General features: G+C 45.2%; 1 protein-coding gene across 1 annotated transcript in view; it reads left to right on the forward strand.

Annotated features, from left to right (window-relative positions):
• The window catches only part of Sgpp2 (sphingosine-1-phosphate phosphatase 2), a 110086-nt gene that overhangs the window by 42827 nt on the left and 45293 nt on the right, over positions 1-21966 (forward strand). Inside the window, exon 2 of the mRNA XM_048459253.3 lies at positions 8652-8810. Coding sequence (XP_048315210.2) covers positions 8652-8810 — 159 coding nt within the window. The remainder of the gene's footprint in view (positions 1-8651; positions 8811-21966) is intronic.

The following is a 21966-nucleotide window of genomic DNA, read 5'->3' on the forward strand; positions in this document are numbered from 1 at the left end:
AGTGGTTGCTGTAAGGGGCTGGTCTACAGACACGGCGTGTCTTGTTAACGGCTCGCCATTTTCCCTGTTTTATTTTATGTTGGGCACAGTAGTTTGTACCTGGCATATTTCCATGCTAAGTCGGTGCTTTATAACAGCTGGGAGAGAGGGTTTGTTTCATCAGTATTCCCTCTCTGTGTGACATAAGAACCCATCATTGAACCCAGCCTCTCAGAGAAGTAGGAGGACCAACTTCTACATTATGAAGCCTTGTGTTTCTCACATTTGGCCTTCCCCGTGCCTCTGGTTTGAGTAGAAATGCCAGCTATAAACAGAACATGAGTCAGCAGAACCAACAATGGAGAAGTTTAGCCCTTGGTCTCCTGTCTTTGCGGGGGCACCACTCCCCACAGGAAGGCATTTTCCAGTGACTTCCTGGTATACTGAGTATCTGTCTGTAGCCCGTAGCTGACATCTGGCTCCTCCCATAATCCTGATGATGACCTTGGGTGAGCGCAGATCGATGGCACCACCACTGGGCACTGGTGACAATAGGCGGGAGGCCTAGCTGGATTAGGCATACTGTCTGTTACTGCAGACATAGCCAGGAATGGCAGAAGAATCCCTACCCAGCCAGCTTGGGTTAGAAAAGGCAAACTTTAGAATTTCCAATGTTGATCTTATTATTATACTCTTCTCCTAGATTTTATTTCACCTTGGAAAAGGAAGATCTCTTTTTTAATGCTGTAGAGATGCTAAAGACAGCTGCTCCTCCCACACAGGAGGCTGGCTTCTAAGCCAAGACTGAGGTGGTCCAAATGCCCTTGCTAGAGCAACAAATGGGACTTACTTTCTGTACTACGCTGGTCCGAGAAGACAGGGTTGATCTTCAAGCCTGTGACACCCCGCCCCTTTACTAATTTTGGGTTGATTATCCAGAAATTATGTGTACATCTCCTAAATCAAGGCCAGGAGCCCCAATCCATCACATTTTATTCTGCTAATGAGTCCGCCCTCTGCTATTTCACTGAAGGGCGTATTTTGTGAGCTCCTTCTCTGTGACATTCTGTGGGGAAGGCGCTTAGGTGCTTGGCTGTGATCCATTCTAGCACTCAGTCGATGGCAGGATTCCCACCCTACCCCTGCCACCTCCCGAAGCCTTCGCTTTGCCCAGCATTTTGAATCTGTCACTTCAGTTACAACTGCTTGCATTCTTTCCTCCACTTGTTGAATCCTCCATGGCTGAGGACTGAATCTGAATCTTATTTTGTTATTTAGAAACCCTTCACACCTGACCCTTATTACTCGGGGTGTGGACCTATGCCCACCAACAGGCATCATTATCCCTTGGGAGCTTCTAGATGGCTCAGTCCTACCCCAGGTCAATTTGCATTTTAACAGATGGTAATTTGATTGTCTATTAGAATTGAAAAGCACTTTGCAGAAGGTTTCCCTGCTTTCACTACGGCCACCACCATCATCACCATTTTCTTGGTCATTCTCACTACAGCTACCACCTCCAGTGTCGTCATCACCATCATCATCATCATCACCATCATCATCATCATCATCCTGATAACAAACAGTTTTCACTGAGAAATTTTCTCCCTTAATCCTCCCAGCATCATTTTGTGACTTGTTCTGTTACTCTTCCCACTTAATGGGTAAACTGAGGCTTCGTGAGATCATACGATTGATGTAATGTTAGTCGGACAGTGAGCAGTGAGCCAGCCTGGCTTTAATCAGAGCACCTTATCGCTTTGGCCTGGGGTCCTCACCACCTGGCTCTGTGGCCTGCCCTCTCCCTCCCCAGGCCAGACATTAATTGGGCATTCTAATAATCAGGGTCAGAGAAAGAACGCTCGGATTTCTCAACCAGGTCAGTGTCAACTGCTGTGCCCACCAAAACAAGAAAAACAAAATACAGTGGGGAGAAGTTGCTGTTTTCCCTCTGTCCTGTCTGCTTGCAAGGAAGGAAAGTGACTGATCCATGCTTGGGTTTGCTTTCTGCATTCTTCCAGCAGGCTTGCTTTTTTTTTTTTTTTTTTTTTTTTTTTTTTGCACAGAACAGTGGTTCTCAATCTGTGAGTTCAGACCCTTTTGGGAGTCAAACGACCCTTTTACAGGGGTCACATATCAGGTGTCCTGCATATCAGATATTTACATTGCGATTCATAGCAGTAGCAAAGTTGAAGTAGCAATGAAAATATTATGATTGGGGGTCACCACAACACACGGAACTGGATGAAAGGGTCACAGCGTTAGGAAAGTTGAGGACCACTGCTAGAGAGTGCTCTGCCAGGCTCACGGAACATTCATTCTGTGTTGTGGAATGAAGTGTTACCTGGTTCTAAAATTTAAAAAAAAAAGTAAAGCCCAATAAAGAACATTAAATGATAATGTTTTCCTTTCGATCAACCGTTGCTGAGGGCAGAGTGCTTCTGATGTCTTCTCTAAAAGACCTTTAGATCTGAAGTCATTTATAAAGAAGCATACAATGGGTTTTGTGTCTCTCAGCCGCTGAGAGTGAGCTACTTATACCGCCCCTGACGAGAGTGGCCTGCTTAGCGCCTCGAGAGTGTGTGTCCACTGTAGCAGGCAATGGCAAGCACTAAAGTGAGCAGCACAGGGGGCTACGCTCATGGCATCGTGTGGTAGCAGCTCTCGGCTTCTCTGTTCAGGGGGCTGATATAGAAAAGCTGGGTTTTCCTTATTTGTAGAAGACAGTTGGCCAGGCCACAGTGACAAAGCAAATGGAAAGTCATCTCCAGGGACTCTGGCACCCTCTTCACCTACATGTCCCTCATTTGACAGTGCCCTGCTACCCGGCCCTGAGTGCAGGCCTAGCATCGTCTTGTCCCAGACCCATAAGCTTCCCGCCTCGTTAGTATCAGCTAGGCCAGTGGGATGGACGGCATCTCATGGATGCTCCTTCAGATGCTGGCAGCTTTGGGAGCTCCTCTTTAATCTTTCAGGAATTGTTCTGCTTTTAACTCAGTCTGGATCCGTGGTGCTTCCTGCCTCATCCCAGAAAATGAAAAATAATGCTTTTTTGGCATCGCTTCTAGACTTTAAAGAAAAATGATGTTATGATCCAAAATTCTCTCATTTCAGAACATGATAATAGATTGCCTTAACATAGGCTCAAGATCAAAATATCTTTCTCTCTAAATTTAGATTGATCTTGACTCTAGAGGTTTTGATCAATACCAGCAAAGCCGTTTCCAGTAGGCATGCTCAGAACGATGCTTTGTGCATTTGTATGTGAACAAATGTACTTCAGTGAGGGTGTGTGCATGCAGGTGGCCATCCGTATCAGTTCCTGCCTGAGAGACAATTATGTTCCTGGCTTTGTGTGAGGAGAAGTGTGCAGAAATCAACATAAAACAGCCGTCATTTTGTTTTAAATAAGACTAATGTTAACTGTTCTCAGGATTGGGCTTTTTTTTCCCCCCTCAAAATTCAAACTCTTTTCCTTTTAGATATAATCAAATATTGCTAGTGGAAGCCAGTTTGGCATGATGAGAGATGTCAGACTTGAAAATTGTGCAGCCTAATTTAAAACCAAACCTCAAACCCTTTTCAAGAACAGTAAAACGTATTTTATATTATATGCTCTTTGTGCGTTTTTCCCACCTCAAAAAAAAAAAAGAAAGAGAAGGGGAAAGAAGGAAGGAAGGAAGGAAGGAAGGAAGGAAGGAAGGAAGGAAGAAAGAAAGAAAGAAAGAAAGAAAGAAAGAAAGAAAGAGAGAAAGAAAGAAAGACTCTCAGTGTGGACTTCGAGCCCTGCTTTAACAGTGGGATTACTTGAACTTGACCTTTGGAAGAAGACATATTTATAGCTTTAATGTAGAAAAGAATAGACAGGTAACACGGCCTTGCCTCAAGGTTCTTCCAGAGTTCACCTTACAGACCTCAAGGTTAGGCTGGAACAGCTACAGCCCACGTGATCAGGGCCAAGGGTTAATAACAGGAAGGTGATGTCTGGGCCAGGAAGAGACACTGAGCTCAGTGGTTTTCAAACTGATTGCCAAACTGCCCTGTTAGGTGCTGCTGAGGGCTTTGGGAGAGTTAGAGAAATGTGGCCCAAGACAGCTTCCCCCAGGCCCTTTCTCCCTTTCATCCTATGAGGACATCACTCGGTCTTATTTCGTTATGAAAGTTGTGGGGCAACATCTTATTTAACGAGCTGTTTCCTCCTCCGACCTCCCACTTCAATCATGCAGTAAAAAGCAACTGAGGTGTGTTGGCGTTCACCCAGTGATCCCTCAGGCAGGAGGATTGTCAGTTTGAGATCAGCAATACTCGCTCTTGAGAATGACGGCGAGGGACATAGCTCGGAGGTAGATGCTTAAAGCTAAGCAAACTGAGCCGATCTACTTTGTCCTTTGCATCCTCTAAAACGAAGGCCTGCAGGAGCCAGAAAGGCACATGGACTCCCCCAAGGTCACACTTTGTTTTGACTAAAAGCCATTTCTGGTGTCCCTCCTCTGAAATCCTGGGCAGGCTGCCAGATCTGCCGGGCATTCGCCTCTCTGCTGTCTGGATCAGACACGCCGACCTGGGTGAACGGCCTTGGCATTTAGGACTCCTGGGTTCATGACTAGAAAACAAAACGCTGCTCAGATATTCTGAATGGAGTTGAGTCAAGAAGCCGTACGAACTGGCCTCTGGCTGTCTCGCTCAGGCAGCCACTCTGGTCCCTTATCACTTTCTGATTCACTCACTGCAGCTTTGCAGAAGATGGGCTACCTGGAAACACCAGCAGTCCTCCCTCCCCTGCCCGCCTGCATCACCGTGATGGGAACCCTGATGGAGGAGATTGTGCCTTTGGAGAATTCAGGGTCACACAGGAAAGATGTGATTAGGAAAGGTGAGATCACAGAAAGAAAAAGCCAAAATGCCCTAGGAAAACACGAGCAATCCATAAGACAGACTAATGAGAAAAATCAATGACATTTGGCAGTCTAGAATAATGCCCGTGGGAGTAATTTCCATTTTATCGCTCTTATTTCCCAGACAGACATTCTTATTTGGCTGTGTGACAGTTGATATGCAACTAAAAAGCATTCGGCTTTTGTCTTAATAACAGAAAAAGACCTAACATGTATGAAACTGGAAGGGACAAAAAAAAAAATAAAAAGTAAAAATCTAAAATTCTTTAGAAGGAAGTCACATGCCAAGGACAAACAGAATTCACATGCCAAGGACAAACAGAGGTCACATGCCAAGAACAAACTCTCAAACATTTTAAGAGCTGTTCTCCGTCAACCCACATGTCCATGTTTAGGACTACCTCCTTCTTATCTCTAATATGGCATGTTAAACTTTGTCTCCTAGACCCCAGAACACTGCCCAAGCACTTGGGCTAAAGGGTCCCTTACATCTGGTAAGCTGGGAACAGGGAAGGAGAGATCTGGGACGAAGATTCCTTTCTCTTAGCTGTTGCCCCTCTTCTCACACCCACTCCCTTAACTCATCAGCTCTATTTCTAACTCTTGTTCTTGTCTCTGTTGTGGTTCCCGGAGGAAACCCACACACACCCGAGAAATGGAATTCTGCTTGTCTCCTACACCATAGTAAAGCTCTAATATCTGTGTAAGTGTGAATGAGCGTGCATCCGCGCCATGGTGGCCGTGTGGAGGTCAGAGGACAATCACGAGCATCGGTCCTCACCTTCCAGCATGTTTGAGACCTCATCTCTTTGTGGTCCACTGCTGTGTGCCGGTCCAGGAGCTTCTGAACTCTCCTGTCTCTGCTTTCCATCTTACCGCAGGAGTGCTGGGGTTCCAGATGCCAGTGGAGCGCTTGGTTCTATGTGGGTTCTAGAGACCTCAGCTTAGGTCCTCATTCGCACAGCCAATGCTTCATCCACTGAAACACAAAGATTCTTTTTATAAAACGATAATCATTCACCATGTTACTTGGGTACGTGTAACTCAGACTTCAGTGGTAAAATTTGGCTGTCAAGTTAGTTTTGTGTCCGGAGATGTTATCTGGAAAACTCCTGTCGTGCGATGTTGGCCTTCTTCAATTCTTCCTAAACTCACTTTGAAGTAAATTTCACCCCCACGAGTGAGGACCACTCCCCTTTTAACCTACAGGATGTGCCACTGTTACTAGGAAGCATATTCAGGGTGATCCTTGTGCACTCTTAACTTGAGACTGAGCCCTCTAACTAACCATGACTGGTGACGCCAGATCTTCTGGTGCAAAAGGCATTGAACTCCCCCCGCCCCAGGGTTCCAGGGTGCTGTTGGGGAGACTGAGATGCTGGAATAAAAACCAGAGCCTCTCCGAGAGAAAAAGAAGAAAAATGCATACGTGGCAGAGGGCCAACAGTATCGAATCTAGCTATATTTGTACAACTTTCAAGGTCAGCTTTATTTTAATGCCTAAAATACAAAAGTATTGTTGGCTGTTTCCAAGTTCTCCAAGATACCAGCCCTTGAAAAATTTATTTCCTCCACAATTCCTCTCAGCAGATGAGAATGCCTGCCATACCTGCTCTCTAGAATATCTCCAGGTCATGGTGTAGCTTCTGAACCTTAAAGACAGGCAGGTGAATGTCTCAAAAACAAATGCAAATGACTTTCCCCGCCTCATGATTCAAAGACCTCCGATTTGGCATAAAACAAAATAAGATTGCAGACCTGTAAGTCTTTAGACCTCCCAATCTCACGCTGTCCCTGTCCTCCTAATTTCCAGTGTCTGTCTTTTAGCTTTGTTAGTGTGTATGGCTTTCAGTGACATTCAGATTCTCTAGTTTACAAACCTGGCCTCATGTCCTACCCCTGGGACCCTAGCCTTTGGGATGCCTAGGAGGATCGCTGTCAGGTTTGCAGCACCTGTGTGATCTAGAGAGTTCCAGGCCAGCCTAGGTAACATCCATAGTGAGACACTGTCTCCATCAGAAAGGGGCGGGGCTGGGGTGGGGCAGAGATGGAGAAAGAAGTTTTTTGGTTCGCTCAAGAAATGGAAATGTTTTATTGCTAAATTTGCTACTAATGTGCCACATTATAAAAATGTTTATTTTACCTTGGGGTTCTACTTTTATTTTTGTGGCTGTGAGGAACTACTATAACAAAAGGTAAATATGGAGAAAATGGTTTATTTCAGCTTCCAAATGTAGGCTATAACCCATATTGCTGTGGGGTGGTGAAGACAAAGCCAAGAGCAGAGAGAATGAAAGTAAGCATCCTTGCCTGCTTATGCTGGCTTCCGTTTCTCCACTACTAAACAGTTCAGGACTCCCTGCCTAGGGAATGGTGCTGCCCACAGTGGGCTTGCTGACCCACCTCGACTGATTAAGACAATCCCACACAGGCCAATACAATGTAGATTGTATTGTGCAATGTACAATAAAATTCCTGGTTGACACTCTCTCCAGGTGAGTCTAGATGGTGACAAGTTGACACATCAGTGACACATTGTATTAAAGTTCATTATCCTCTTCTTCCTGGCACATTCTCCTTCTGCCTGTTCCAGGATAGGCTGATAGCAGAGAGGTGACAATATGGGAGAGCATCTTAACATTCCCCAGTGGTCTAGCTGTATTTGTGACATCATCCCTGTGGTGTGACTTCATTAGTCATATTTAAAAGGGGAACTAAAATGTAGAGAGACAGGCTTTTTCTAATGCCCCTGGGAGAGTGAGCTGTTGCTATAGAAACAAATTGCTACTTAGTGGCTTAAGGCAATCAGAACTTGCTGTCTTAGACATCCAGTTGTGAGAAGTCTAAAATGGACCTTTACTGACTGAAGTCATTGTGCCCAACTTCAAGGGGTCCCAATTCCTTCTGGAGATCTTACTTTAAGCTTTCGGAGAGTGCACAGCTTGCCCCCCTTGGCTCATGGGCCCTTCTTCTATCCTCTAAGCTAGCTGTGCAGCATTTCCACCTTGCTCCTTGATTCTGACATTTCTGCCTCCTTCCTCCTTTTTATCTCAAGGGATGGAAATAGAGGCAGTTTATTAAAAAAGAGAAAAGGCAAACCCAGTAGTCAAAATGGGTTCATGATCTTTGATTACAGGCCAAAAAGCCTGGTACTACACCTTCACTTTATCTTGTGAAGGATCCCTGTGACTACAGAGCCCACGTGGATGATCCAGGAAAGCATTTTCACACACACACACACACACACACACACACACACACACACACACACTTCATCACCTAAGTGTATTTGCAGTGCCCCTTTACTCTGTAACATATTCGTATGTTCTAGTAACTATACCACCGTGCTTAAGTCTGCTTTCACCTGATCTCAGAAACTAAGCAGGGTTAGGCCTGGTTGGTACTTGAATGGGTTGGACGGACATCTTGACCTCCTACGAATTTCTAGCTTTCTATATACACAACATAGGTGCTCCAGTGTTTTTTTTGTGTGTGTGTGGATGTATGGAAGGAGAGGAGAGCTTCTCCTGGTACATCTGCCTTTGATACTACATATTGAATCTTAAAAACAAACAACAACAACAAAAACAAACAAACAAACCTAATGTCTCCTCTGCTTCTGTTCACAAGCTGGGGCTGACGGGTGTTCAGCAGTGACACAGGCTGGTATTAATGAGACACAGTAACAGGAGGAGGCACACCCTGGTGGTGAGTTTCAGGCAAAGCTTTTCCAGATATGTTGAATGAACTCAGGAACTCCTGGCCTTTGTCTTACAGGCTTATGTAGAGAAGCACGTTGTGAAGAATTATTTCTACTATTACCTGTTCCGGTTTTCCGCCGCCTTGGGCCAGGAAGTGTTCTACATCACATTTCTCCCATTCACCCACTGGAACATCGATCCTTACTTGTCCAGAAGATTGGTCATGATATGGGTCGTAAGTATTTTGTCCTTATTACTACTTTCTTATCACAGACATATCTAAGGTCCACCTGCTTTGGTACTGAAGTACCTGGCCCAGGTGGCCTTTCTTCCTTAAAACCACTTACAGGGAATTTGCTCTTTCTCTAGTCTAGTTTAGAAAAAGCATAAAATGTAAGTGCATCTTGTTTGCAAAAAACAGACCAGCCTGTGACTTCATGTACTTTGATACACCCCTTCCTATAAATAGACAGACAAGAAGAGAGGAGAGGAGAGGAGAGGAGAGGAGAGGAGAGGAGAGGAGAGGAGAGGAGAGGAGAGGAGAGGAGAGGAGAGGAGAGGAGAGGAGAGGAGAGGAGAGGAGAGACAATGAGCAGGGAACAAAGGAGCTTCATTAGAACCCCTGTGGGGTATGGGGCAAAACCTTCCCGGAGGCTATATTAGTAAAATTTGATCAAAATCTAACTGGAGGCTGTACACCAGAAATTCCAAGCACTGGAAAGCAATAACCCTGAATACATTGGAGAGATCATAACATCGTAGGCAGAGTGCCTGCCTAGGGAGTAACCAGTTGTGGCAAGTCCAGGTGTAGTTCAGCAAGAGCCCCCTCCTGCTGTTTCCTTGGTACCCTATCTCTTGGCCTTGTTTGGGAGAAAGTTCCAGGTCGATGTTTTTGGTTTTTGTTTGTTTGTGTTTCGGTTTTTATTGTTGCTGTTCTTTTGTGTGGGCACGTATGTGTGTGGTATGTGTGTGTGCCTGCGAATGTCCACATGTGTGCAGAGGTACGTGTAAACATAGCGAAACTATTTCCATTTTTCTGATGAGAGTACAAGCCCTTTGTAGATTCTGGCAGTTTCTAAGCAGACACAGATTCTCTCCTAATAATTCATGGGTTTTGATTGGTTCTCCCTGATCAGAAGCGAGTCATGCCCCTGATGAGGGGGAGAAGAGGGTTTGCTTACACCATCACAGTTTGGAGGTCAGAGCAGAGAGGCTCATGGTCCTAAAAGCAACACCTGGCTGGTGTGACACGGGTAGTGTGCTTTTATTTTCAGCTACACAAGGCCGCTCAAACTCACTCAGAGAAGTGGGGTGCGTGCTGAGGGTATAGGGAATCCAGGAGCCACAGCCTCCAAGGATCTACAGTAGGGAATGGTTTGGTTGTCAGGTGCAGCTCAGCTGTGACTGTCCCCTCTTACCTCCTGCTCTCAGCTAGGACTGTTTCAAGACAATCGTATGTAGCTCATCGTATAGTTCAGTCCCATACACCCATCCTTCTCTGGCCAGTCCCTTAGAATGGCCATTCTTGGTGCACACAGCGGTGGATAGGGGTAGGGATGGGTGACTGGCTGGGCTGCCAGTGTCATGGATCAGGCTTTGGAACAAAAGAGACCTGGGTGGCTGTCTTAGTGTGGGTTTTTATTGCTGTGAAGAGACACCATGACCACGGCAACTCTTATAAAGAAAACATTTAATGGAGGGGACTCGCTTACAGTTTTAGAGGTGCAATCAATTATTGTCATGTTGGAGAGAATGGCGGGGTGCAGGCAGAGGTGGTGCTGGAGCTGAGAGTGCTACATCCTGCAGGCAACAGGAAATCAATTGACACACTGGACGGTATCCTGAGTATATGGAACCTCAAAGCCCGCCCCCACAGCGGCAGACTTCCTCTAACTAGACCATACCCACTCCAACAAAGTCACACATCCTAATAATGTCACTCCCTGTGAGATTATGCGGGCCAAATACATTCAAATTACCGCAGTGACGACACCCAGAATTGAAACCTTTTCCAAGGCGCTTAGTGATTCTGGCCTGCGGTCTCCACTGATTTAAGCTGAAAGGACACAGTCAGAGATCCCCGCAGGCTTGTCACACGGTCACATGTGTGCTACGTAGGTGACATTTTAAAGAGGTCCCTCTGTGGTGTGCAGAAGGAAGAAAAATAGCAAGAACTGGGTGGAACAACATAGAAGGGGTGATGCCTTTGTAAAGTGCTAGGCTGTCTTCACTGATCTTGGTCCTACATTGTGAGGCCCCCTCGATAGCAAGCAGGTCCCTTGAAATGAACACTGAATCTAATGTCGAATAATTTGTGGGTTGCCTGCTGCTTGGATGCAGTCCGACTGAAGGGGCAATTTTGAGAAAAGCTTAATGGCTTGGCAAGTGTACACCCTTTTATTATTTGTTTTCTTTCTTGGAGATGCCACAACTTGGCAATAAGGAAAACCAGAAAAGCACAGTGTTCTTTCCAGGGAGCCCTTGGGATCCTATGCTTTCTCATCAGAGAGCTGAAGATGGGGAGCTCGGGTTAAATTACAGTTTTTCTTTCCGTGCTTGATGACTCACACCCCCAACTAGCCGATACCCAGCAGCACAGAGCCGTTCTGAACCCCACGTTTAACTTGCGCTTGCTAGCCTGCTGGGGTCTGACTGCTGTAGGGTGTGGGTACCTTTTTGTAAAGCAGTCCTGCCCATCACTGCAGGGCTGGTGACGCATCTAAAGAGACCCGTGTTTGCGACTGTCACCTGCTTGTCCCACAAAGAAGCTTGCCACCTGCTTGGAGAGGTGTGGAAGAGGGCCTCCACCTCACACCCCCTGGCCTGGGGTCAACTCTGTGGAGCCAAAAGATGACTTGAAATGTGATTATCTCCTAATCCTCTGTTTAAACTGCTCCTGCCCGTCACTTCAAAAGCCTTCTCAGCTTGTTAAATTGGTTCTCACTTGAGATTAATGAGTCTTTAGGCAGAGCCAACAATAGCCAGATGGAAGCCCCCTCTCACTTGCGCGGAATGCAATAGAATTAGGCGTCCGGGATTCTGCCTCTGTCCCTCTGAAGTAGAATCTGTAATTTAGCCTTAGTTAAATATTAAGTAAACGTCTTGATGGGGTTGTTAGGCTCAGTATATTGGTTTTAGTGTAGGCTAACCATGAAAAACAAAAAGCCTTAAAATTGACTCATGTGGTATACAAATACATCTGCCTCTGCAATTATCACATTATCTGAAAGTGATTCCTCTTCGTTCCTTTTGGTTATTGGCACATGTTCACTGTACATAGTGTTGGGTTTCACAGGGACATTTTCGTCTTAGTCTGTAACGTACTTTGATCATGTTCCCTCGGTACGACCCTCCCCTCCCTTTCTCTCCTCCTGCTAGGCCTGCTTTCACATAGCACACAGGACTACCTGCAGGGGGAGGGGGGCACTGCACCCAATGAACCTCCCACACCAATCACTAATAGAGAAAATATTTCCATAGCTTTGCCTACAGGCCAGTCTGGTGGAGGCATTTTCTCAGTGGAGGTTCACTCTTTAGAGCATGCGTCAAGTTTATAAAAAGTAACCAGCACAATGGTATAAAAGCTATAACCCTGGTGCTCAAGAGGCAGAAGCATTGGAAGCCTACACAGTGAGGCGATCCTGGCGAGAGATGAGAGGAGAGGGAGAGGGAGAGGGAGAGGGAGAGAGAGAGAGAGAGAGAGAGAGACAGAGACAGAGACAGAGACAGAGAGAGAGAGAGAGAGAGAGAGAATATAAGAACGAATGAGCAACTGGGAAGCATCCTCACCTTCTCCACTATCACTATAACCCTTAACTATTGTTCTACACCTCCTAAGACTCGGATGACAGAGACCTTTGCCCAACTCACCTTGAAGCTCAGGTAGGTATAAAGTTGATAGCGACGTGGAGCGCTGGAGGAAGACTATTTTTAAAAATGGAATCAGGCCAGATCTGCCCGAGGATGCAGAACCTGTGCTCTGCCGCATTTTGCTGCCGAGATCTTCACCTCGTCCTGTGGTTTCACTCTGCTCTGTGATGCACTGAACAAGACAGCACACCCTTGTAATCCGAGCACGCATGAGTTTGGGGCCAACCTGGGCTACCATGTAAGACCCTGTCTCCAAAAGATGACACTGAAACCAATGGATGGTGCCAAGTCATATTCACACCCCAAACGAAGGCACATTCTGACCTGGCAGAAGGTTAGGAATCTGTTTCTCTTTTATCGTGGCTCCACCTGCCCACCTCCCCATTACTCCCTCAGCATCTTTATAAAGGTACCATTCTGGACTGGCTTCCCCCAGAGTCTATCCCATTTATTTATAAAACAAAAGGAAGAATCTTAACTAGTCAACAAGCAAGAAAAGTTTGGTTTTTTCTTTCAAATTTTTGCTTTGTTTTGTTTTGTTTTTTCTTTTTTCTTTTTTTCCAGACAGGGTTTCTCTTTGTAGCCCTGGCTGTCCTGGAACTTGCTCCGTAGACCAGGCTAGCCTAGAACTCACAGAGATCTCCTGCCTCTCCCTCTCAGGTGCTGGGATTAAAGGTGAGTGCCACCACTGCCCAGCTCAAATAAAAATTTTAACAACTCTTTTTTTTTTTAAAGACAAATAGAAGACAAACAAACAAAAACCTCATCTGAGCTTGGTGGTGGTGCATTTCTGTAATCCTAGCCCATGGAAAGTGGAGGCAGAAAGATCAGAGTTCAAAACCAGACACATGACACTGGTCTAAAAAAAAAAAAAAAACTAAATAAATAAATAACCAGTTTTAAAATCTCACCATTTTCTTTAGTAAGCTATTTCCTTGAGTGGACGTGGTTTCCCCCAGTAGCTTTTTATCAAGCTACTGTGTACATCCAGAGCCCAGTTTTACAAAGAAAACTGACACACAAAGAGATGGACCTGCCCAAGGAGATACAGCCACTAAGTTCAGTTAGTAGTGGTCACACTGGGTCTTACCTCTCAGATCCATGCCTTTCTTCCTGTCCTGTCTGGCCACCTCAGTACACCACTTCAGATGGCTCCTGTGGGTCCTCAGAAACCTCTCTACCATTTGCTTAGAAAGGCTTCCCTTTGGATGTCAGTGTGGTGATTTCTCAGAAAATTAGGAAACAACCTTCCTCAAGACCCAGTAATACTACCTTTGGGTATATATCCAAAGGATGCTCAATCGTGCCACAAGGCACATGTGCTCACCTATGTTTATAGCGGCATTGTTTGTCATAGCCAGAACCTGGAAACAACCTAAATGCCCCATGATCGAAGAATGGATAAGGAAAATGTTGTACATAATACACAATGGAGTACTGCATAGTAGGAAAAAAATAATGACACCTTGAATTTTGGAGGCAAATGGGTGGAGCTAGAAAACACCATTTTGAGTTTGGTAACCCAGACCAAAAAAGATTATTATCACATATACTCACTCATAAGGGCTTTTTAAACATAAAGCAAGGAAAACCAGCCCACAAATCACAATCGCAGAGAACCTAGACAACAATGAAGAACCTAAGAGAGACTTACATGGATCTAATCTACATGGGAAGTAGAAAAAGACAAGATCTCCTGATTAAATTGGGAGCATGGGAACCATGGGAGAGGGTTGAAGGGGAGGGTAGAGGCAGGGGAGGGGAACAGAGAAAAATACAGAGCTCAATAAAAATCAATAAAAAGAAAAAAAGAAAGAAAGGCTCCCCTTCGTGTCACAGGTAGCCCCAGGACACGAGCTCTTTTCAGTGCTTTGTGCTATGGTTTCCTGCAGCATCTCATCACCTGCTGACTGCATGTCCCAGATTTTCTTTTAATAACCCCTTTGGAAGGCTGGAGCATCCCCGGGATGTAAAGGGCTGTGGAGGTGAAGAGTTTGGTACTGTGGTTTCTGAATTAAAGGCCCATAGAGGGAAGGTCGCCTGCTAATCTCAGGCCCAGCTTCCATTTTCTTCTCCTAATTTGCAAAGCAACCAAGTGGAAAAAACTGCCTGAGGCAAAGAATGGGTCCTTTGTCCTTTCAGGGAGGTAGAGTTTTGACCTGGGGTAGGGGAGACTGGGCGTTTTCTGCCAAAGGTAGACCTACTGCCAAGTGGCTCCCCTCTGGGTCTCTTCTTCCTCCTATATTCTTGTCCTGTCTTATCACAGTGAGAGATGGGAGTGCTTTAGTACCACACTGGTGCTACTGTAGCCTGTGAGGATTGAGAACTGTCACTTCTGCTGGGGAGATGAGGGACAGAGAAACTTCCACACTCAAATGTTCCGTCCAGTCATAGCTGAGAGAATCATGTCTCCAAGATTTTACATATTGGCCTCTGGAATTTTCTAAAAGGCTGAGAAGCTCCTGTCTCCTCTGATTTTCTCTCTCCTTTCACAGTGCAGGTTGGGGGTTCCCTGGAAGCCTTCTGTGTCCTGGGAAAGAGCAGAGGACACCCCCTTAATAAGAGCTCCCTGCCACACAGGATATCTTCAGAGCATATCTGCTGCCAGATACCAGCCAGGTCTTTTTGCTCTGCTGGCCCCTGTAACTCTCCACAGTGGTCAGAGATGCTGGGTTCTCTATGGATCTTAAGCATCAGGAAACAGTGTTCCTGACCCTGGCTGCTGGTATCACAGCCTTCACCTACCAGATCTCCTCTTCCCCTTTTTGATGGTCAAAACCCCTGGCCAAAGATCTGTGCTCTCCTTGTCTGGCTGAATCCAGCATGCGTGTTGTTAATTCATTCTCTATGAGACAGAAGCCAGGGTCTCGACTAACTGCTTGTGAATAAAAAGCATTGCAAACCATGTCAGCGTCAGCTGCATTAAGGATGTGTGGCTCAGTGAGACTATCCCTCAGCTGGACCGTATGCTATGCTAGTGTCCAAGACATGAAGTGGTCTCCCTACAGTGAGGTCCATCTCTTGGGCATCCTGACTAGTGCTGAACAGAGTGTAGACTTGAGACATGCCACAGACAGGAGCCAGAAGGAGGGAGCTGAGATTTGAAACCAGAACTAACGGGTCGTAGAGTCTTGAAGCCTCTGTTTCCCACACTCACCTTCTCCCGTAGTTATAGTAACCATACTTTAGTGGTTTTGTGTATTAAAAAAAAATGTTCAATTAATTTTGCTTTCCACTCTGTAAGGAATGAGCCACATTAGGAAAGCATCTGAGTGCTGAGCATGGTGCTAGGCTGTGGAGCACTTGCTCTGCCTGGTTTAGGCCCTGGATTCAACCTCTAGTACTGGGGAGAAAGAAAGAGAAAGGAGGGGAGGAGAAGAACATACTGAGCAAATGAAAGCTTTGTGAATTCCACCAAGTTTGTTGCTCGAGGGTTATCTCCGTCTGTCTGTCTGTATGTCCTTGCAGGAATCGCAGTATGTAGTTAATAGGCTGCTTTGTGGTAGGTGATTGTTGTGTATAATTAAAAGCAACTTTCGGGTCATGATTTAAAACAAAGTTAGAATGAGCTATGGGATTAGAGAAGATTCATCAATATTTCAGTCTTGAAAAATGGAGTCCAAGGATGACTGATGACCCTTTAGAATTAGGGGACTTGGCTTCTATCCTGGGTGACAGTTGCTCACCCTGTAATTTGTGTGGCGTGTATTACACATGTAAAGCAAGATGAGAGTCCCTCATGGCAACGGACCCAGGCCAGGATGGGCTCCTAACTGTTCCAGCTTCCAGTTACTTATAGTCTGGAGACTGTAAGTTATACTACTAACTAGTCTAACAGTGTTGGGGTCTGGGCCTCAGCTTGATGGCTAGTAAACTGAGGTACAGCAGAATGCCCACTGGATTGCTTGCTTTCTGATATTTGTTTTTTTTTTTAAGATTTATTTATTTATTATGTATGCAGTGTTCTGTCTGTATGTCTGCCTGCAGGCCAGAAGAGGGCCCCAGATCTCATTACAGAAGGTTGTAAGCCACCACGTGGCTGCTGGGAATTGAATTCAGGACCTCTGGAAGAGCAGCCAGTGCTTTTAACCTCTGAGCCACCTCTCCAGCCCTGCTCTCTGATACTTTTATGATTTTGAAAATTTTGGCGATTGTGCATCTTTGAGAATATTCATATCTTTTTAATTCTAAGTTTTGGCTTCAACCATGCATCTATTCTTTAAAAAAAAAATATTCCCCTTCGCATAAGGGAGATGACTCAGTGGATAATGTACTCACTGTGTAAGTGTGAGAACTAAAGATCAAATCCTCAGGACCCACACAGAAAGGAGACAGGCATGGCCGCCCCCTGCAATCTCAGCTTTGAGAGACAGGGTCGGGAGATCGCTAGAATAAGCTGGTTTGTCATACTAACAGTTTAGAAAGTTCTGGGTTCGACAAAAAAAAATTGCTTCAATGTATAAGGTGGGGAGTGGCTGAAGAAAACATTCAACATCACCTCCCGGCCACAACATGCACACACAGGACCACATAATACATATCTGCACACATACATATATGGAAAAGAATAAGTTAAAAAAAAAGTAATTGCCCTGGGTCATCCCCATGCTTTTGTATTGGATTGGCTTTGTAGTCTTCCCAAGGGTCCCAGATAGGAAGAAATGACAGTGGTCATCTCTACAAGGGACTCTTGGGGGTACGGTGGCTGGCCCTAGCCTGGCTCTAAGTCCCTAGGAAACTTTTGTTTTATACATAAATGTAAGCCAAAGGACAGCAGCTTGGTGAGGGTGTACTCAGGGCTCTTTTCTGTCTAAGGGTGATGTGGGTGAGAAGAAAACCTGTGCCCACAGCCTCGCTTTCCAGAGTGGCAGAGGAGAGCAGGAGCGTACAAATTCATGGTCTGCCCTGGGTCTGCTCAGATTTAACTGAAAAAAGATGTTGCATTTTTGTCCCTTTTAAATTTTTTCTGGCATTCCCAGGTGCTGAAATCAGAGTCGGGGGAAACAGTGGGTTTTTTTTTTTTTTTTGCTTGTTTGTTTGTTTTGTTTCGTTTTGTTTCTGTTTGAAAGTGCTCTTTGGACACATAGCAGCTGGACTCTGGCAAATGGAGAATGGCATTCTGAAGGTTTTGTGGAAACCTCTAACTTGGAATTCGTAGGTTATGAAAAGCTTTTGAACCTACACTGTGTAAGCAAATAAAGGCTGAGTAAAATTCGAGAGATGACATCCTGGTTCACTTCGTCAGTTTGGCAGTCTAGAGTCATCTGAGAGGAGACGCCTCCACTGAGGAATGTCTACCTCAGACTGGTCTGTGAGCAGATCTGTAAGACGTTGCCTTGATTGGCAATTGATACGGAAGGACCCAGCTCACCGTGAGCTGTGCCATCCCTCACACAGATCCTGGGCTGTATATAAGAGTTAGCCAAGCGTGACCCGAAGAGCCATCCTGCAAACAGCCTTCCTCCATGGTTTCTGTTTCAAACAGCTAACTTGAGTCCCCGTCCTGACTTTCCTGAATGATGATCGTGAACTCGGGAATGGAGGTGAGATAGCGGGGTTCATCATGACAACAGACTGGAACACATCATCTCTTTTATTAGGCTATAAGAAAGGATGAGAATGTTACACTCTCAATTTAATATGAACTCTACAATGGTTGGCTCATCTGTAACACTCTGGGAACCGTGTAAGGGCTTCCTAAACAGGTGCTGTGAAATCAGGAGGAGCGTGAGGGGCCTGAGAGGTGGCTCGGTCACCTGTCCTTTGAGGCCTTTAACCAGTCTGCAGTCTAACTCCGGAAATGTAAACCTAGATTTATAATGTGGAAGTTGTTCAGAATGTGTGCTAAAGATGGGCTTTTATGCTTCCTGGAAAAATCTACTAAGCAACAAGGAATGCTTGACTCTTTATCACATAGGGCAATGAAGAGCTTTGTTGTTTCTGGTCTTTGTTTGTTGAGAGAATTAAGGCATGAAAGCCCTGCCGAAGTCTGAGTTATGGAAAACCAGCTGCCTGTCTTAAATGAATATATACATCAGTAACCTAAAACGATGTGTTGAAGGGTGCACTACCCTGCCCCCATCTTCCTTGGGGACGCTCATGCTGAGTACTTAAACACTTATGAGAAATGTGTCCAGGAGATTTTATGTGAGAGATAGGAAAGCATCTTAAGGGACTTTTTAGGGTATTTTCTTTAAAATTAAAGCATAAAGAGCCACACAGGTGTTAGGCCCTGGTTCAGAAAATGTGTGTGATAAATGGGACAGAAGGCTCGTGAATGAAATGACCTGAAAGGCTACGGTGAGCGGCACCCAAATCAAACCCTAGACAATCCTAAGATACGCCTTCGTGGTCATTTGGTTATCTGTCAGCTTTTACTGTCTGAAATCGATGTATTAATGTTATTGATGATGCTGGGGACTTAACTCAGGGCACAGCACACACACACTAAGCCTGCCTTCTGTCCCAGGACTGCGCCGCCAACAACTGCATCGAGATTATTTGCACATAAACAGCAAATGTTGATACAAACAAGAAAGCCAGCATAGTCATCTTTGAACATAGGAAATTTCCCAAATCGTGTAGTCCTCCAGATGTAGCAAACATAAGTGTCTTTCTGTGCTTTTGAGGATGCATGGTCCTCAGGATCATAGGTGTGCTGTATTAGTTATTCACAGTGACACTTTGTAACGGAACTGTCTGGGCACTCGCCCCCTAAGTCTGAGAAGAACTGTAGGAATGTACTGGCCCTTTAAGATGAGCTGTTTATAACACGGTGTCTCTGCCAGCTCTTCACCTGCACTTTGAAAACAGATGGCTGTAAGCAAATTAGAACAAGGTAGTGTACCATTTCTGCCTCTCCAGAAAGATGTCAAGAGCCCGTGTAGCATCCCTGTAGAAAAGGATACAGGAACCAGGAGTCTGCGGGTCTTCTTTGTGAGAGTAGTGTTTTTGCAGTTCTGCAGGGAGTGTGCCCTTTGGAATGTATTCTTAAGCACATTTGCCTTTGATTTGTATGTATGAATGCTTACTGTGAATGGGACACCAAGAACACCCAGAGCTTGTTCCCACGCCAGCCCTTTCCTGCCGTCATTGTCCTGCATTGGCCCAATTAGGTAGAACTATCATCAAACATAATGGGAAAAGCATGCAAAACATTCAATGGTTCCCTACCCTCCTCCTAATGTGTTTCAGGGCTGCCTTTTCCAGCCAGAACTGGAGCTGCCAGTACCTCTTTCTCAGTTGTTTCTGGACAGCCTCCCACCCAGCTTTGTTGCTTTTAATAGCTCATAAACAATATCAGTTTTCAGAAGTACTATGTTGCTTTAAAAACACATAAAAATTTACATTCTCTTCATACACCTAAACTTTTGGTTAATTGCATCAGATAGCTATGTATTCTACTATATAGATGGCTTATTCGCTTATTTATTTTGCAGTGGCAAATGTTCTGCCCCTGAGGTATACCTCAGCCTTCTCCTACATATGTGTGCTTATGCATGCGTTTACATGTATATGTTCAGTATCAAATGGATATATGTGTATATGCAGAGAGATATATTGAAGTTATACAATCTTACATATTCATTAATTTGTGTGTGTGTGTGTGTGTGTGTGTGTGGTGTGTGGTGTGGTGTGTGTGTGTGTGTGTGTGTGTGTGTGTGTATAAGTATGTGGAGGTCAAAGAACAACTCTGAGGAGTTAGTTCTCTTCTACTACTGAAGCATGATTAATAAAAATTTCGGGCCAGGAATTGGAGTTCAACCTGAAGATCTGAAAAGCAAATCAGCCAGCCACTGGCTCTTACCTCGACCTCAGACCAAAATGGCGATCCTGTCTCTAGGAATCTCAGAATGAGACTATTTGAGAGCTGTCTCCCCCATTTTATATTCCTTTCTAGAGCTGGGATTAAAGGTGTGTACCACTGGGATTAAAGGTGTGTACCACCTGGTTTCTATGGCAACTAGTGGGCTCCTGGGATTAAAGGTGCATGTCATTGTGGCTATTAGGATTAAAGGTGTGTGTTATTATGACTACTGGGATTAAAGGTGTGTGCTACCATAACCTGGTCTGTAAGGCTGACCAGTGGGACTGTTTCACTCTCAGATCTTCAGGCCGTCTTTCTCTATTAAAATACAATTGAAATGACACTGCATACTACCTTGTGGGATTCAAGGCTTGAACTCAGGTCACCAGACTCTGGCAAGTTCCTCTGGCCCAGGGGTTCTCAATCTGTGGAGGGTGGGGGATTTCATCGACCTTTTCACAAGGTTGCCCAAGACCATTGGAAAATAGATATTTACATTACAACTCATAACAGTAGCAAAATTACAGTTATGAAGTAAGAATGAAAATAATTTTATGACTGGGGATTACAACATGATGGACTATATTAAAGGGTTGCAGCGTTGGGAGGGCTGAGAATTGTGTCTCTAGCCTCTCACTAAGCCATCTCACCAGTCCTGAGGTTATGTAATTTTAAGTAGATATAGTGACGTATGTGTAGGGAGATAGAGGAATGGCATGTTCATTCCCATTGTTTCGTGTATTTGATAGATCATAGAAGCATGACTTTGAATCTAAAACAATTGAATGACCTCTCAGAGCACAGGGAGGTGAAACAAAGGGAACCACGAAACAAACTCAGCCAGTTTGCAATGTTCCTGTCAACTGTGTCCTTTTAAACATTCATTTATTTATGTGTGTGCACATATGTGCATGCATGTGTGCCGTACATGCATGTGTGCCGTGGCATTCATTTGGAGGTCAGAGGACAACTGGTGGGAACCAGTTCTCTCCTTCCACCATGTGGGACCTAGGGTTAGAACTGCGGTCATCGGGCTTGGCAGCAGGTGCCTTTACCCCTGAGCTCACTAGTCTCACTGGCTGGCCTGTGTCCCTTTGTCTTCAGGTTTCATGCTGATGTTTCCTACAACTGTGGCTAGCAAGCCATTTTCTAAGGAACCAAGGTTCTACTTTTTTCATCTAATAAGAATTTATTATGTACTATACAGTAGCAGTGTTTTATTCCAGAGAATTCTAGAAACACGCCTTCAGCTCAGGCCAGGGTCACCTTCCATCTTCACTGTTGTCCTTTCATGCTGGGGAACAGACGCAGGACATCGCCTGTGCTAGGCTAACCTACCACTGAGTCATTCCCGGTCCCATTAAGGGCTCCCTCCAGATACTCTTTGCTCTTGAAGTCCATCTTCCCCATAGGATCTATTCCAAATGCGAAGGATGAAGTTGCAAACAATTTGAATGGCCCGGCACTTTAAAATGACCGCTGAGCGACTTTGCAGCTGAACGTCAGCCTAAGTCAGAACCTTTAGCCTTTCCCAAACCTGTCTGCTCTGCTTGTGGAATCACAGAGCCGCTGATGAGGCCCTCAAGACTCCAAAGCAGCCTGGTCCCTAACCCTCACGTGGCATAGTCTTCTCCATGCTGCCCTAGGCCCAGCAGAAGCATCATCTCTACAAGTGCCACTGACCCCTGCATCTGCATCCTGCCAGGTGACTTCA

The sequence above is a fragment of the Myodes glareolus genome, chromosome 1 (assembly GCF_982192425.1).
Source record: "Myodes glareolus chromosome 1, mMyoGla1.1, whole genome shotgun sequence".
Taxonomy (NCBI): domain Eukaryota; kingdom Metazoa; phylum Chordata; class Mammalia; order Rodentia; family Cricetidae; genus Myodes; species Myodes glareolus.